Source organism: Electrophorus electricus, chromosome 20, assembly GCF_013358815.1.
Source record: "Electrophorus electricus isolate fEleEle1 chromosome 20, fEleEle1.pri, whole genome shotgun sequence".
Classification (NCBI taxonomy): Eukaryota; Metazoa; Chordata; class Actinopteri; order Gymnotiformes; family Gymnotidae; genus Electrophorus; species Electrophorus electricus.
In genome coordinates, this window is record NC_049554.1 from 4379399 (window position 1) to 4396857 (window position 17459).

Consider the following 17459-nt stretch of genomic DNA (forward strand, 5'->3'; position numbering starts at 1 on the left):
AAAATATACCGTACTGTGATTCTAGACTGGTGTTAGACTTTGTTCCTCAAACAGGAGGATTAGGTCAGTTTTATAGCACTAAGGAGTCTGCATTTGAGCATTTATGATAAAGAGGCTGATGTAGAAAGTAAAAAAAAAAGGAAATATGTTTCCCAGGGAAACATACGAATCACTACGAATCACCCAAAAATCACCCAAAGAATGAACATTTGTCGAAGAAAAAATAAAAGAATTTGTCATCTTTATTAATTTTCGGTTAAGGCAATCTGATACAAAGCATTTCACAATTCACCGTTATGACAACAATCATGTACAATATAGTTCATTTGGAGAGAAAAAAAAAACATATCAGTGAAAATAATTATTAAAATAAAAGATAGTAAAAAAAAACCAAAACAACAAATGATTTCAGAACAAAACCATATAGGCATTTAAAAAAAATATCAAAGCATAAAAACAAACAATATCTGTGAGATGCTGTGAGACTGCCAGTTCCCAAACCTTAACAAATCACGACATCTCAGCTTAGGTACAGGAACAGCAAGATAAGAAAACGGAGCAGTTCACTAAAGCTGTTGCTATAGTTACATGCACAATTAATGGCTGAAACTGATTCTACCATATGTTACAGATGTTGTCACTGAATGTTCAGTGTGTATCTACATCCTGTCTGAGAGTCAATCAGGTGTGGTTAAGAGTGAATGGATACTGGCAACATTGTCTGGATGTAAGAATGCAATCAACGTTTCATCATACATTTCAGGCAAATAAATAAATAAATAAAAGGTGATATGAGAATATAATCATCGCCAAAAAGGGATAATGTACAGATGAAATGTAGTTAAGATTCCAAGTGAAGATTGTGGGTCCATACTGCCCAGCCCCTCCATGTATGCATGCACACACACACAGAAAAAAAAGTGAATCACCTAATTGATTGCAACACCTGCCAATATGCCCTTCACAAATGACTGTAAGCAAGGCTCCACTCAGTCTTCGTCTCTTGAAGAGTTTGGCATGGAATTAACTAAAACACGTGAGCATGCAGCCTTGATCATGTTCTTTCAGAAGCGCACATCACGCTTAGGATGCATGTACTATGTGTTCATATACACACGCATGCCATGCAGTATTGTAAAGCCTTGACAAGGCTGGGGGCGAAACATCATTAGAGTCTCCATCTCATCTCCATCGCGAGTTACTTTACACATTGCACACGTAGTGCTGCACTTGAGTGCTGTGGTTGTCCGACCTTAATGCACCACGCACAGTGGGTTCCTCAGGAATATAAAAGGGAAGTGATGTCATGGACTGGGTAAATTACAAAGAACCGATGAACAGATGAACAGTTTGAGTGAATGTGGCAACAGGATAAATGAGGTGTTTTAAAAGGCATTGCTGCGCACTTCTGCCTGAGCCAGAAACCTCGATCAGGACATGAGCCCACATCTTCTACATGGACTGGATTGCCGCCAAGGTGGCCTTTGAGTCTTTTTTGGCAGGAGTTCATCTGGGCAAATACTGGGAAAAACAGGCTTTTAATAAGGATCTAAGAACATTTGCTCAGAATATTAGCCATCTCCTGGTTGTAATTTGTCATGGATAGCTCAACTGATATTTATATTTTTATAACAAAGTTTCCAGAAATGTTTGCATTTTTAATTTAAATGTAGAAAACATCGATAGGCTAAATGCCTGTTTCAGTTGAAGGCCTAATAAACTTGAAATGTCCTGTTCACCCTTGAACAGTTGTGGTGAAATTGATATGCATAGTTAAGTTCATCTGACATCACTCATGCATTCAAAGACAGCTAATCATGGGATATTGTTGGTTTCCCAAAAAGGGGATCCAAACAGTTTGTCCCATGTCAGAACAGATCTGTAAAAATGACGCGAGACCACGCTCTGCCTCTACCTTATGTCAGCACCGATGACTCAGTGCTGTAGCTTTATCTTGAGGGCCCTGTCGTGCACTGCCATATGAACATCACCCATGACTCACCAAATCTGCAGAGAACCACGTGCTATCCTGCAAACAGAGCTGTGACAGACCGTTCTAATGAGCCAAGGCTTCCATTCAGCCCATCGTGCCCGTCGGACACCGGTAGCACGGGTCAGCAGAATGGTCTCGGCCTTGTTTGATTAAAAGCCTCTTGGCAGGATGGAATTGTTGCCCCGTGGATCACCACCACTCAGAGCGCCACTCGTCTGTTGTCATTCTTGTAGGAGAGAAAGAGGAGGAGGGAGTCAGAAGAAAAGCAGGGCACTGGCCGAACTGCGATTAGTCCAGGCTCGTGCCATGGTGCAGACGTGACTGCTCATCTTAGTGCGGGTGACATCGGTGGGCCAGGGCAAACAGAATACAATTCCAGAATATCTGTTTTGTAAACATTGCAAAATGCAATAAGCTTATAGAAAATATTCTGCAATGGTTTTGGACAACGCCTAGTGTCTTTAAAAGTTTAATAGTCACTAAATCTTGATTCAGCATATTTTGTAGACTTTCAGTTTGATTTTTGCATACCAATCTTGTTTTTTTCTTTTTGCCTAGAAAGTATCTATATAGAGAAAGGCTAAATTATCTATCTTGACTCGTTCCCACATGCTTTCAGAATGTATTTATGGTTTCAAACAACATTTAACCCAAGTGGTGTGCTAAAGTGGCCAATCAAATGTATACAAACAAATCTCAATCTAAAATAAATACCACTGAGCTAGGTATCTAAAAACGTCACCTGAATGCACATACATTCTAAAACACCAATGTGGAGAAAGGTCCAAGTTTAGAGCAGAGTACACTCATCCTGGTACACTGAGAAGACCACTTACAGGCACAAGCTGAAATCACAAACATAATCTTCCTCCTACTCTTCATCGCACCTCCAAAATATAAACAGTCACAGGCCAGGGTTTTTTTTTTTTTTCATTCTCTTTTGACAGAAAAAACTTGAGTCTTATCCTTGGATCATGCTGTCCTCCCAGAAAAAAAAAAACAGGGCACAAAACGTAAAAAACAAACAGAAATCATCAGCACCTCTGAGTGTTCCGGGGTGTCCGAACATACAGCAACGCAGGAGGCCAAAGCCCGGCTATACCATCACGCCTCTCCTGTCATTCCAGAGAGGCTGATGTCATCTCCAGCAAGTCCTCAGAGGAGGACGGCCTCAGATCTGAGTGTGCTGCGTGTGTCCTGGGGGTGTGTAGGGAGGGGGTGATGGGTTGGGTTTAATGCCCCGGCTCTTCATATAGGAGATGAACTGGTCAGGAATTTCGGCCAGGACGTCCTTGGCCAGTCGTGCCATACTCAGCACGTGGTTCCCCGTCCGGTCCATATAGTCGCGAAATGGCACAAACTAAAAAGATCAAGAGGTTTTGGCTGATTGGTGGCTATGTCTTGACTTTATTTATTCATAAACGCATCTGTTGATTTGTTAAGAGAATCAATTGCATCAAATTTCCATTAGAGACAGAGCCAACGACTGATTCAAATAAGGCTAATGAAATTAATTATGCAAACAAAAATTGCATAAGATTCTGTTAAGGGTAGGGCATTAGCTGTTACCAGGCATTATCACTGGACACAGGCGGAAAACATTTGAAGCACCACCAGAAACATCTTGGAGCATTTCAGAAATTTTTAGGGATCTACATTTTAATTGTTTTATTATAAAATGTATTTTGTTTTAGCAGCTGCCTAAAACTCATCTAAAAATAAATAACAACACAAATAAGGTAATAAAAAACACAAATTAGGCAAGTCTTACTCGCTCTAAATGTGCATAAGAGAGTATCACAACAGTTGGAAATGTTAAAAAGTTACAAAAAGCAATTAGGCAATTATTTCAGAGAATTTTCCTTATTTGAGTGTAACAAATGGTAAAGAGAGACTTTCAGAGCTTGTTGCTGTCGCAGTGTTCATGTCACCTGGACAATATCCCGTTCCTGCTAGTTTCCCTCGTGAAGAAATCCTTATGTCATCACCGTCCAGCTCCACCATGGCTGAAAAAAAGAACGAACTATTAACAGTTAACACCAGTCCTATTTTCATGAGCGCAGGAGAGGCTGCCACTACATCTATGTGGTGATGCTATGGTGACATCATATTGGCATTTTGGTGATGTCATGCCTTATGCATGAACTAGAGGCTTATAATGAGTCTTAACTAGCTCCTCCATTACTTGATCTATATAAGGTGGGCATAAACATCACTGACATCATTCATGAAGATGTGCGATTTCTGGCACCATTCGTGAAGATGTGCGATTTCTGACATGATTCATAGCATTGTGCACAGGTAATGTTTTTCTACCAATTTCTGGTGAACAAACTGTTTCCACCTAGAATGATTGAGTTTAACAGGACGATGGGGTCCAAATTTGCACATCTGCACCCTCACATACAAGCACTTCCATCTCCTCTTTAGTGAATCATTTTAATCACTGCCCTGCCTGCTCCATTCTTGTTGGGGTTTGCACCCCCTTTGAGGGTATGACACACCTAATGCGTTTGGAAATTAACAACATATTAATCATTACACCCGCTAATATTATCTCACCTTGCCCATCTTTTTTGCACAAGGCACTTATGGTGGCTCCTGCTTGTCATCGGGCATGTTCCCACGGCTTATGACTTATGGCCATGTAGCTTCACCACCAAGCAGGACGCTGCACTAACAAGACCTGCTTGCATTAACACAAACTACTAAACCCTGAATTGGCATTTGACTGCAGAGCTAATGGAAAATCAGAATTTCAACTAGCACAAGCTATTATTTTCTACTTTCACAGTACTAAGTACTAAAAGTTTGCTCCCTTCCCTGACCAAAACATCTACATAATACATTTTCTAATATTGTAATAAATAAAAAAAACCCTCAAAGATGTCACAGAAACCACCACCCTTTTCAGACCAGAACATGACAAGGTGTCGGAGCAGTGTACATAACTATGCACATGATCAGAGGTAACTGAAGACAGAGTCCATTAGTGTGTTAATCACAGTTTAGTGCTCTGGTGCTCTCTCCAAAGGTAATTGGTGCCCATAATGAAGGAGCACTTTGAATTTTATTACTGACTTCCAGTACAGACCCCTCTCTGCCTAAGCAACGTGCAGGGCTATCATTGGTCCAGGCGTTGGAACATCCCCTCAGTGCAGTGGAGGACACAGGTCACGTGTTCCTGCTGAACAGCGCCTCTAACTCCACCCATCACCGGCTCCATCATGCAAACAGGCCACGCGGCGGTCCGACGCTACGGCTCGTGCACATCCCTGGGTGCGGCGTGCTAATTACAGCATCCGCGGTGATTAGGCTGCACATTTTTTTAAACACTGCCCCCTGTGACCCGCCTTCCACGCAATTTCTCCACTCATGCAAATGAGCCGGTAATTGCTCTTGGAGCGTCTGTCTGCCTAATTGCGAAAAACGAGCCGAGCAGTTCTTACCTGTGTGCTTTTTAAATTCGGCCCATTCATTAAAACCTCGGCAGGGACTGTCCTTCTTAATGAGGCTAGGGTAAATAAACGTGATTTCATATACACAAAGCAGAAAAGGCAGCACGCACTTACCGTCAAACTCGGCCTGGCCAACCCCGACAATGATGATAGACATGGGCAGCTTGGCAGCCTGGGGGCAATAAAAACATTTCATTTCCATCCTGGTACATCTAGAAAGAATTTAATAAGCAAACAAGTGCATTCTAAAGGAATTAATTTGTACGCTTTTAAACAATGGAATCAACATTCCCATATTTGATAGTTGATAGTCTGAGCCTTTGGTATGTATAACGTTTAAGCTTTATAGGAAAAATATAATTAATACCAGGGCAGATGACCGATCTGAGGAGCTATAGTATGTGACAATAATAAGCTCTTGGGTCACTTTAAAGGTATTCTTGGGTTAAACCCAATTTTAAAGCAGTTTTGTTCAGGCATTAGACCATATGTGATAGATAATGAAGTGCCTTTGGGCTGGAATCAAACTGAAAATAACATGCAAGTTATTTCTCATGCCGGCAACATGAGAGAAACTGTCCGCAAAACCGACAACCAGATGTAGATCATTTAGTCATCTGAAAGACCATTAATTTAGTGTCTTGCATGTCCTAGAAGGGGTTACAGAGACAGTAATAATCAGGGAGAGCTGTTAGGTTGGGTTCACTCTGATGTTTATGAATGTTTCAGAAGAAACAGGCATCTCTGGATATTCAAGACAGTTATGAGTCATCTTTGATGTCAGAGTACATTTTCTGACAAAACACCTCTAATCACTTCTGAAAGGGGGGCGTCAATATTCAGGGTATGGATGGTAGTGTTTAATGGAACAGTCTGTGACATGAAGGAGAAAAAAAAAATCCGTGGGAAAAAAAGGGACATAGACTGTAAAAATGACCATTTGTGAATATTTTCATTGATATTGGGGTTAAGCAGCAGAGAGACCTCATATGAAGCCTCAGTAAGCACAGAAAATAAATAGCTTTTATATTACACTATATCCCTTAGCAAAAGTTTGTCCTGTTGCTCATCGGTTTGTCCTTTCTGCTGCCACTGGTTCGGATTGGCTGTAGAGGATTCTAGGGTGGGAACACAGGGAGAGGGAGGCGGGGCCAGTATGATCGCCACGACACCCGCTGCTCCAGCATCCCGCCCGGCAACTCCCACTCTGGATACGAGACGAAGCCGTCACGCCAAAAATGAGTCACAGAGCACATTAGCAAACATCTGACGGTACAGCCACCCAGAGAAACGCCCTGAGAGACGTGCAGAGGCCTGTCTGAAATTCATTCCTTATGTAATCAGACACCAAAACGACCGCTATATTTTGAGATTCATGAGGCTTTATATAACGACGGCCTCACACCGCAACGCTGGCTCAGACATCAATTTTGTTTACTGGCTTCAATTTTGTGTCTCAGAACAAAGCAGCAAACAGAGGTCCCCTGAAGCACGGCGGGTGAAAGTTCTTTCTTCAGGCGTCTCAAATGATGTGTGTACAACAGAGTTTACGACATTCCATGTCAGGGGTGCATGTCACCAGCATCACAGATAATTGAGCTCTGTTGCCACATTTGTGCCATCACCTCCTAACTTGAATGACAGGACAGATCCAGCATAATGAGAAAACAAAAAAGTGTCACCATTCACAACAGTCACCTTGACAACAACAACAACAAAAAAAAAAAAGTGGTGTAACAGCAGGCGCACGCACACACACGCACGCACACACACATGCACACACACACCCACGCGCACGCACGCACAAGCACACGCACGCGCACACGCACACACACACACAGAGAGAGCAACAAAAAAAAAAACAACATCTGGGTGCATGTCACACTGTCACATAAACTGTCAGCGTCATATTTTTTATTTTCTCTCATTCCATATTCAAATACCCACAGCTCAGTCAGTCATGCTGGCCAGATGGTTTATGGGATTATGGGATGTTTTTACTGAGCCACACTCTAATAAGAAAGGTCTGGTTGGGTAAAACAGCGGAGCCCTCGTTTGCGCCGAAAGGTCTTGCTCACCTTCCCTGCCTAATATACACCCTGGACCATATAAGTGTAGCACGAAACACAGCACTGCCTGCCACTGGGTGGCCTAACAGACAGCTTGGGGATGGACTAATGATGTTCGGGAACTAATGAAGGAGAGCGGAGCTGAGAAGTTTGTGCCTCGTCGGTGTGTACAGGACCTTTATAACTTCAGACAGCAGTTTAAGTCTGCTCCATTTGGGCTTCTCATCAGACACTGACTGAGTCCGTGGTACACCATGGCAGTGGGCTAGCTGGCTAATTAATTGTCCCGCCCATCACAGTAACAGTGACATTTAATTGGCCAACAGCAACAGATATGTGAGCATTGGGTGAGCCATTAGCACACTCCAGTATTCGGTCCCACGTGACCAGGGTTGCCAATTTAGAGACTAGAATTGCTAGAATTAGCAAGTTCTCAGTCCCTTAAGTGATGTTTTCACTAAAGTGGAATGAAAAAAAAATCTAAGGATTTTTTCTAGCAACTTTTTGGTCAAACCTCAGCTAGCTTACTTTCCATAAAACAGAGTGGCCCGAGAACGAGAGGCACATCTCCCTCTGCTGTTACGGTGTTGCAAACTTCAATGCAAAGTAGCTAAATCATGCATGTCTAAAAACACACATCCTTCTTGTGGTGTGTTACCCAGATTGCTCTGTATGACACATAAAATAGGAAAGAGAGTCTTCTGATTTTCTCTCTTGGTAATCATTTTACATGTAAACACGGCTAAAATCACAGCACACCCATCGTCTTTAAATTATGGGTGATTTTGTCAGATGACGTCGCAGTTATAAAATATTTAAAATGTATATAAAATTTTAGTGGCACAGAGCAGCAGCTTGAAATGAAATGACTGCTGGTTGACATGTGGTGTTAATGGGCCGCATTTCAGAAATTCGTCCCGTTGTCTGACAACAGAAACAGAAAAATATGTAAATGAGAACAGCTTTACTGTGAATCTGGCTGCATTAAAATTATAGTATATGTGAATACAGTAGGAAAGAAGGCTGATACTAAAAGGCTGACACTAGCCAGCATGCCAAAAACGACGCTGTGATGCCACAAATATGCTAATTGATGCAATCTAGTGATTTTCTGAGCAGGCTTTACTACTTTTCATTTGAAGTAGCTGGCAGCAGTGCATGTGACAAACTAACACATGGATGATTATTTCCATTGTCTACTTCAAATTAGCCTTCAAGTTCCCTGAGGTGCCACTGCCTTCACTGGACAGATACGGGGACATGCTACCCCTAATAATTTATTAAATCATATGAAAATGTTTAGTTACTCTCTCCAGATCGTCTGCCAATTACTTTCTGCAAGGCCTAATCAGAAACTTCATTACACATACGATGAGAACTTTGGGGTAGACTGCAGTGTTCTTTAGCCGAGTGCTGATGAGATAAACCAGGTACAGGCTAGTAGTGCAAGGAAAAGCAATACACTGTAGGCCACTGGGGAGGGGGAGCATGAATAACTGAAATAACAGACTCTTATCAAATGCAAAACCCCCATCTCCAATCATTTCAAGGCCATGCTAATAACACGCCACAATCCGAAATTACATCGACAAATAGACGAAACGGCTACAGCTGAGCGCGGCGGCGGGAGCTCACAGTGCAGAATTGTGCAATGCAGAAAGTTTCTCCATGACCATTTGAAAGGTGAAATGGCAGCGGTCCAGAAAGAGCAGGACGCGAGCAGCCGTGTGCAGGCACGGCGTCTCCCTCATAAGTGACGCAGGCGCGCGGCTCTCCATGCAGGGCTGCATCAGCAGGTCGGCGGTTCGCGACGGCACGTCCCGCGCGCTCTGAAAGAGCGGCGTCAACGCGACACCGCAGCCCGCGCGCCCTGCAGCCCTGCGCAACACGACGCGCGCCTACGCGAACGAGCGACAACATCCGCGCTTCCGTCGGCACCTCTCGGCTGAATTTCGGCAACGCTTCTCGGACTCAAATAGCACGTTGCAATGGGCCGGTGCCGTGTGGTCACCTCTCGGTCTCGAAAAGCGCAGAAATCGGTTCAGAGGTTTAGCTAGGGTCCTCGCTACTGACACCATCTCTGGAGCGAACAGCAGGATATTTGAGGCGACGCTCAGTATTAAAATATGTTCGTGCAAACAAACAAACAAACAAACAAAATCACATCATTAAACACGATTAATCATAGTAGAAACTATCTACTACCAACCATCAGTGTTTATTACATGTGAAGTTTAAAATCTGATTCATTTGGTCCTCGCAAATATTTTTTTCCCCACTTACAGGTTTGTTTTTTTAAGTTACTCACACCGTTTTCTCCCATAGTCCCGCTTACATCACGCATCTCGACAGTCACTCCTCAAATGCTCAAATGACTTTGATTAAAAATGCATCAAGACAGCTGGTGGCATGAAAAACGTGAAAATTACTCTCGCTGGTGTTTCATGGCTGACAGAACTTGCACGCGTGATACAAAATGCAGAAGTGGCATTACTTCAGTTGATCTCCGTTGAAATGTTTTATTTTCTAAAGAAAACCAACGAAGACGGAAGAGATTCCCGGTGCGGAAGCAGGACATGTGAGACAGAGCAGCAGGCAAGATCTTAAAAGGAAGGTGTGGCTGTTCTAATGATCTGATTAACAGTCGCAAATTCCCTTTAAATCCAGTCTGCTGGGAAGTCTGGCAATTGGACCATAAAGATGTTTGTCTCCATTCTTGTGTTGTAAGATGTAGGAACATACTAAGAGGGAATTCACTTAACAGAATTCCCAGACTGGATTGGAAGCAGTCCATTAAAACCACTGTAAAAGGTGCAAGGCCACATCATGCATGCCGGATCGTATTGGCCAACGAGGACACCTTTCTTAGTGTGGGTCACTTTAAGGCCCATACTTACATTTACAATGGCCTCTTTGGTCTGGGACATGTCTGATATGACACCGTCTGTGATGATGAGGAGGACGAAGTACTGGGAGCCATCCTGGACAGCCGCCGCATACCTTTGGAGATAACAGGTGCTTTTGGAAAAGTGGAAGGACAGCATGGGACAACAGCTCGTCACAACACCGCTGGCCAGGATCCCCCGCTCACGACGCGCACCCGTGGCTTCCAGTGCACCGCACAGCCATGCGCACGTGTTCTTAGAAAGCTAGCTAGGTGTTTAAAAGAGATCGATTTTGTCGCAGGTTCCAGATCTCCAAATTTAATTTACATGCCATTTCCCCACCACCCTGCCTGCTGCAGCAATCCTTTTAGAATGTAAATGACCCAGCGCAGTGTGGATTTGCATCACCTATGCCACCCTTTGTTGTATTTGTGAAAGAATAATGGGGCTCGGTAGGTATCTGACTCTCTCAATGCCAGGGTGCACGGAGGCACATAACGCTCTAATTAAACAAGTAGAATTCAAGTCTATCGAGATGGCATTTTTAATTACTTTGGAGGGGATGTGTAATCAGTTTGAAAAAGATTTGCTTGCTTGATGCTCGGAAAGGAATGGATTGTGCAGAGAGGCTTCAGAAAATCATTTATGCCCCCTTCTTTAACTCGATGCACACTCCCCATGCTGTGAATTAGTTGCACTGGGAACACCCACGTGCACAGAATAGAATTCCAATTAGTAAGTAGGACGGACACCAAACTTACGAGTTTGGGTTCAAATAACTTGGATGGGGTAAGTTTGAAGGCTTCAAGCCTTCTCCTTGGTAATAAAGTGTTTTTTCAGCATGTCTAGTTCAAATTGGTGAGAAATATCAAATATTCAGAGCCATTAATTACGGGGTTTATTGATAATAACTTCATGGTTGTAATGCTGTGAAACAAAAACATTTTAACCTTATAGAAAGCAAAGAATAACATTACCCTAATGGTATGTAGGATAAAATAGTAAGCAAGTTCACATGAAGTCGGAATTAAATGAGGAGAGGGCTGCACTGTTTTGCGCGAAGCTTCTTCTCTTAAGCCCTGAAGTTCATGCCGAAACACCATTCCCTGCCACGTGAACCCTTACAAATGGGAAGGACTGTCCGCTATTAGATGTATTGCTTATTTCAACAACCACTGAGCCTGAAAGGGCTATGAGGCTGTGAAATTGTATAGTTGTGTCTGGTGCTGGTCAGAGTAAGATGTAATTGCCGTCTTCTGCAGAGAGCTGAACCACAGTGTCTGACACATTAGATTCTTAGCACTAGTGTGATGTGTAACTGCTTTCCTGACTGTCATGGTGTATGTCGCTATATATATTTGAGTCATCCAGGGAGTGTACAGTGTGAAAATATATATTATAGACAGGTAAGTGGTATATAATAGAATGTAGCAAAGAGAAATCCGCACAGTGGGAAGACTGGGAATGTGTCAAATGCATGTGTACTGTGGCAGCCTCGTGATAAGGCAACTCAACTACCCAGAGTTCCTGTTTGCTGTGATCTAAGATATCAAATGGCTTCAAAAGCACCATGTTGGATTTTAGATTAGCTAAATAATGAGATATTGTTTCATTCATGCAGAAATTGACATTTACAAGATACGATATCTATATCATTGCTAAAGTGTCTGTATGTAGTCATCAGTTTTACTAGAGTACACATACTGACATTTGAACAGTTTTTATATGTACATTCTTGCATTTTAAATTAAGTGCTCAGATTACACATTTGTACATAAAAACAAATTGGCTAAGGTTAACTGTGTATGAAAGTATATGAACACTAAAACTAACACGAGGTAAAACTAGTCATACGGCCCGTCATAAATGCCTTCTCCTCTCTGATTAACTCAAGGGAGTGGTGGAGCTCTAAGTGCAGACTTTCATAAAATGATCCCTAAGTTTACAACACCATAGAAGTATTCCACTGAGTGCTCTGTAATAGGTACCTGGCCACATGGTTGACAACAGGAGCAAAGTTTGTGGGCCCGTAAAGCTGGACTTTCTTCAAGCTCTGGTGGTAAGCCTCCAAGATCCCCTCAATACCGTTGCAGTACGGGTTTTCAATGTTGCCATTCTGTAATGGAGGAATTGGTTACTGCACTTTTGTCTAGCTAACAGGTAAATACTCAAATCAGTACAAAGCTATTTGTACAAAGTACAAATTCATTGAAACTGATATATATCAGTTCCATTTAATTCCATTGATTGATTGATTAGTCAATTGAATGATTTAACCAAACAGGGTGCTGAGCTGAGTAAGCACATAATGTATCAGGCTGTTCCAATGATACCCATAATTATTCATGCAATGATTTCTAATTAGTCTACTAAATGGCTTCAACTGTGTTACCGATTGGCTAAATGGGGTCTAATAGAGTTTCTATTGGTACCGATGTGTTTCCAAACCCACTTAAGACCTTCCAAGACACACACCTTAAAGAGTACATGAAACAAATAATGCCTCATTGCATTCTGATTGTTTTGAGCAATTTTTTTGTGACAAGTAGTGTTAATACAAAATAGTGCATAAGTAATGGGAGAGTGATACAGTTCTTGCTTCGATTTGAAATGAAAATTATTTGATTTGAAATTAAATGGTGTAAAACCATTTTTATACAGTTTATCCCAAAAACACTGTTGAAGTTATTCACATCCTTAATCAGATGTCGTGATTAACCTTTCAAAATGTTGTCTAGTGAGTAGTAATGTGTTCTTAACTAACACTAGACAATTAAGGATTATAAAATACCAAAGTTAGAAAGCTTTGTTAGTGAAATTTGTATCACAATAAAGATGTTCTCTGTAGCTCCATCTCATTATTACGTTGCTGTTTTAAACTTGCAATCCCTTCCTCATGGTTCACCTTTATTTTTTACATTTCGCAAATGATGTAGTAAATATAATAGTATTTTCCTCTTCTACAACAAATTGTGCTTTACATGTGTATAAATGTGCAACTAAATTAACCCATTACTTAAAAATAGGTTAGTGGTCAGTTTACAGGATAATTTCATAACTGGAAGTCCCTAATGCAATCTAACATACTTTTTCTATCTTTCTCTCGCTCTCTCGCTCTCCCTCTCCCTCTCTCTCTCTCTCTCTCTCTCTAACACACACACACACACACACACACACACACACACACACACACACACACACACACACACACACACACACACACACACACACACACACACACACACACACACACACACACAAGCTAGAACACACAGATTTCTTGTGGAGCTGACATCATGAGCTGACAGACACTGCAAGGTCTGGATGCAACAGAGAGGGAGCAGAAACAGAGGCTCTGGTCAATTTAGACTCTCCGCTCCATGGGCCTGAAGAGAGAAGCCAAAGCCATAATTTCTCTCCAAGCAAGCATTGCTTACAGGGGGAAAAAAATGCATTTAGAAACACACAATACATTTCCCTAACACACATTGTGAGGATGTATGTAGTTTTTGAATGTGCAACATAGACGAACAAGGACCGAGGTTGTTTAGGCTGGTGAAATGAACACAAAGAAATGGGTCGGTCACAGAGGAATCCCTCTTGTCTTCAGAAGAATGCACGTGGATGTGGTGGCCCACAAACTCACCAGGGGGAATTCATGGGACACCCGTCCATCGGGCGGCAGCTTGGCCCCGAAGCCCAGTGCGGGGAACATCTTATCGCTGTCGTAGTCCTGGATGATCTCACCCACAGCTTTCAAAGCCATGGCATAGGCATTCATCTGGTACGGGTTCATGTAGTGAAGGGATGTGGATTGGGACGGATTACCTAGAGATCAGCGTTAGCGTTATGCTACGGCGGAAGAATGAAACGGCTTAGTGACTGGAGTTTGTCCAGCCCTAATGCATTTGGTTGGATGCCTCCACTGCTTCACTCAAGCAGACGTTGGCAGGACACTCTGACGCAGCATTTAGCAATCAAGCTGGACATACAGTAGTGGTCTGAAGACCCCTGACAATAATAAATCTGAATTAAAAACTTTATTTGACAATAGCTTCCGCTCAGTTTCAACACTGTTCTCTTAGCTTTTGTAATGCTGCACTTTTAATTTTTCAGCACAATTCCATAAAAGTGCAATACAATGCACTTTTATTCCTTTTAATTCTTACCTTTATCTTTATTTTTACTCATTCAAATTAAACTTCTAGCACTTTAAGTTTAAACTTTTGTCTTAGTTCCTAGTTTATTTAGATTTTTAAAATATTTTATATTCTGTTTAAACAGTGATTTTTATTTGGTCTCTTTCCATTTGCCTCTGTGTGTGAAAAGTGCTATATAAATGAACCTTTCGTACCTTATATGGTTATATAAATGCCATATTCAAAAACTAATCACACCTACAACAATGCTATTGTCTGTAATTAAAACGTAATACGTTAGAAGTGTATTTAATGTGTCCTGGGCAACCTTCTTCAGCAAATCCCCTTCAAGCACGCCACACATGTTATTTTCATTTTCACCTTCTTCACTGGACCCCATTAGGTCTGAATTATTAATAGGCCTCCACTCTAGCTACTTTCAGAAGTACAGTAATTATTAGTAATTGCAATAAGTACATCTTTCTATGTGACAGGGGGTCACATTAATCGTCAGTGGGTGTTGCTAAGACATTGTGTAGGCTATTCTCTAGCCATCTGCCCTCGGGATATAGTCAGACTCCCTGACCAGTGTTCTGTTCAGCCTAACTGAGCAGGGGTCCAACAATTCCTAGCCATTAGAATAAACTCCACTGGGTGGGAGAAGCATGGCGTTAAGAGGCTCTGCTTAGGAAAAAATAAATAGTTAAGGAGTTTTGGAACTCTAACCTTTTTACAGTTTATTGGCTACTTTTTGTATAATCAATTAAATCACTTACCGTTAGAGGCGGTGAAATCAATGGCCACTGTGAAATTGATCTGAGTCCTGGGGAGCATTGCAAGACAAACAACAACAATAACAATAACAACAACAACAACAACAACAGAAAGTCAGCAAAACAGCAAAATGACCAATGCACACAGCCCTGCTAAGCAATGGGTGGTATCAGCTACAGCTGGAATGGGCTTGGGGCTTCCACGGAGTTCCCATTAGGAGGTTTTCCCTGCTTCAGCGGAAGACCATTTCAGGCTGGGAAGAGCAGTGTCCAGCCCCACTGCCACCAGTACCCCACCTTTCCCACCCTCATTACTCTCACTGGCTCCTGCATTGGTCATGGCCACACCCACTTATTGCTTTCCAAGCCAAGTGTGAGGTGTCTCCCCCGCCCCCAATAGGTACCGGATCCAGGACGGATATACACGGACACACTAAGGCATTGTGGATTGTAGGCTACATTAAACGAAATTCCCCCACAAAACAACACCCTGCCGTGTCAATATGTGACTTCAAGAACAACACACACTAAATATAAAACGCAACTGGATACTGAGAATGGCTTTAAGACCAAACCATTATAATTGCACTGTATTGTGTTTTTCCAAAGCAGCAGTTTTGCTGTGTTAGAATTTCTGAAAGTTACTGCATTTTAAATTTGAGAGCATGTGTTGTTGTAGGATTAAAAGCGGAGCTCTAAAACTCCAGCAGTCAAACATTTCACAAGAAAATTCAACCACAATGTTTTAGTTGTACGTTTAGTGCAGTGAGGAAGTTGTGATATGGGAACTTCAGATAACACTGTTACAAAACATACAGTGTCCTTTGTAATATGTCAGAATTTTTCACTTTTATCAGGACCATAATGCAAAGCAAATCACGTGATGGAGCACTTAAGAAAGAATCTTAATCCAATTTTCTAAATTATGGAATTTGTGCAGCATTAATTTTCTTATTAGTCATGCAGTATGAAACTTAAGGAAAAAAAGCACAAGACAGGAGACCCTTAGAGATTCAAGGGATAAGAGCAGGGGACTAAAAGCCAAAAAAAAGAAGTAATACATTCGTAATGAAAAGGGTAGAAAATTGCATTAACCTTTCAAATCCCTGGCCAATACTAAGACTTTTGCCCATTTGTAACCTGGATAGTAATTATCTCCTTTATTAATTCATGAAAAGTCATGTGATTTGCAAAGGCCTTTCTACATTCATGCATGCATTAAAACACCATTCCCACAATTCGGCATTATGGGTGTTGCGCGTGGGTCAGACCCGTGTACTAAATGACTACAAATCCTTGCCAGAGAGGGTGGAATGACCTTCAAACAGTTGCTAATGCTCCCATCATACCCGCACATACAAATACTCGTCCGGAGTGTTAAAACAACTACGCTATCTTCACTAAAACTGCAACGGGTTCATTTTATAAAGAGTGAGTATCCGACACAGAACTTCCAACAGAGCTGAAACCAGACCCACGTCCACTGTAAGCCACTGCACTTTAATACTATAATAAAATGGTTAGATGCAACCTCACAATCTGATTAGTCGAGAAGCGTTCTTGAATGCATCGCTAGGGTCAGGGTGCATTTAACACTTACTTGTACTTGTACACTTCATATACAATATGGGAGCTGAATACACTGGATGACTTTATATAAGACATTTGACCTGCAGCCAGTTCAGACAACCTCTGAAGGAGGGTGTGACACATCAGATTCCGAATCTACCATGATGTTGAAAAATTTAAGTCAACTGCTGTGATGGCAGACCACTAAACCCACTGAGGGCATCAAAGAATGAAATAACCCTAATAAATAACTCTTGATTCTCAAAACATTTTAGCTTTTTGTTTTCCGTCACTTATTTTTACTTTGCTGATTTTGACCAACGTGGAATCGCCAATATTAAAACATTTAACACTAGGTTTTTTTCTTTGCCTTGTTTCTTAATTTTGTAGAACTGTTGTATAACACACTCAAGGTCGTGTGATGATCTATGACCGATGATGTTATTCGCGATAACACTCCTTCTCGCGTTCTATTGCTTAAAAGTGAAAGATGTAGAACAAGTTGCATGTGGGAAGTGCATTATACAAGCAATGGTCTGATTCTCTGACCATTAGACTGAGCTTGTATTGGTA

The 17459-nt window shown here is 41.8% G+C and overlaps 1 protein-coding gene across 1 annotated transcript in view; it reads right to left on the reverse strand.

Annotated features, from left to right (window-relative positions):
- Nucleotides 1-230: 230 nt before the first annotated feature.
- Nucleotides 231-17459, reverse strand: part of cpne5b (copine Vb) — a 73697-nt gene continuing 56468 nt past the window's right edge. Inside the window, 8 exon segments of the mRNA XM_027023090.2 lie at nt 231-3353; nt 3925-3942; nt 3944-3999; nt 5566-5623; nt 10418-10520; nt 12394-12521; nt 14052-14233; nt 15321-15367. Of these exon segments, the coding sequence (XP_026878891.2) occupies nt 3165-3353; nt 3925-3942; nt 3944-3999; nt 5566-5623; nt 10418-10520; nt 12394-12521; nt 14052-14233; nt 15321-15367 (781 nt within the window). The 3' untranslated portion in view covers nt 231-3164.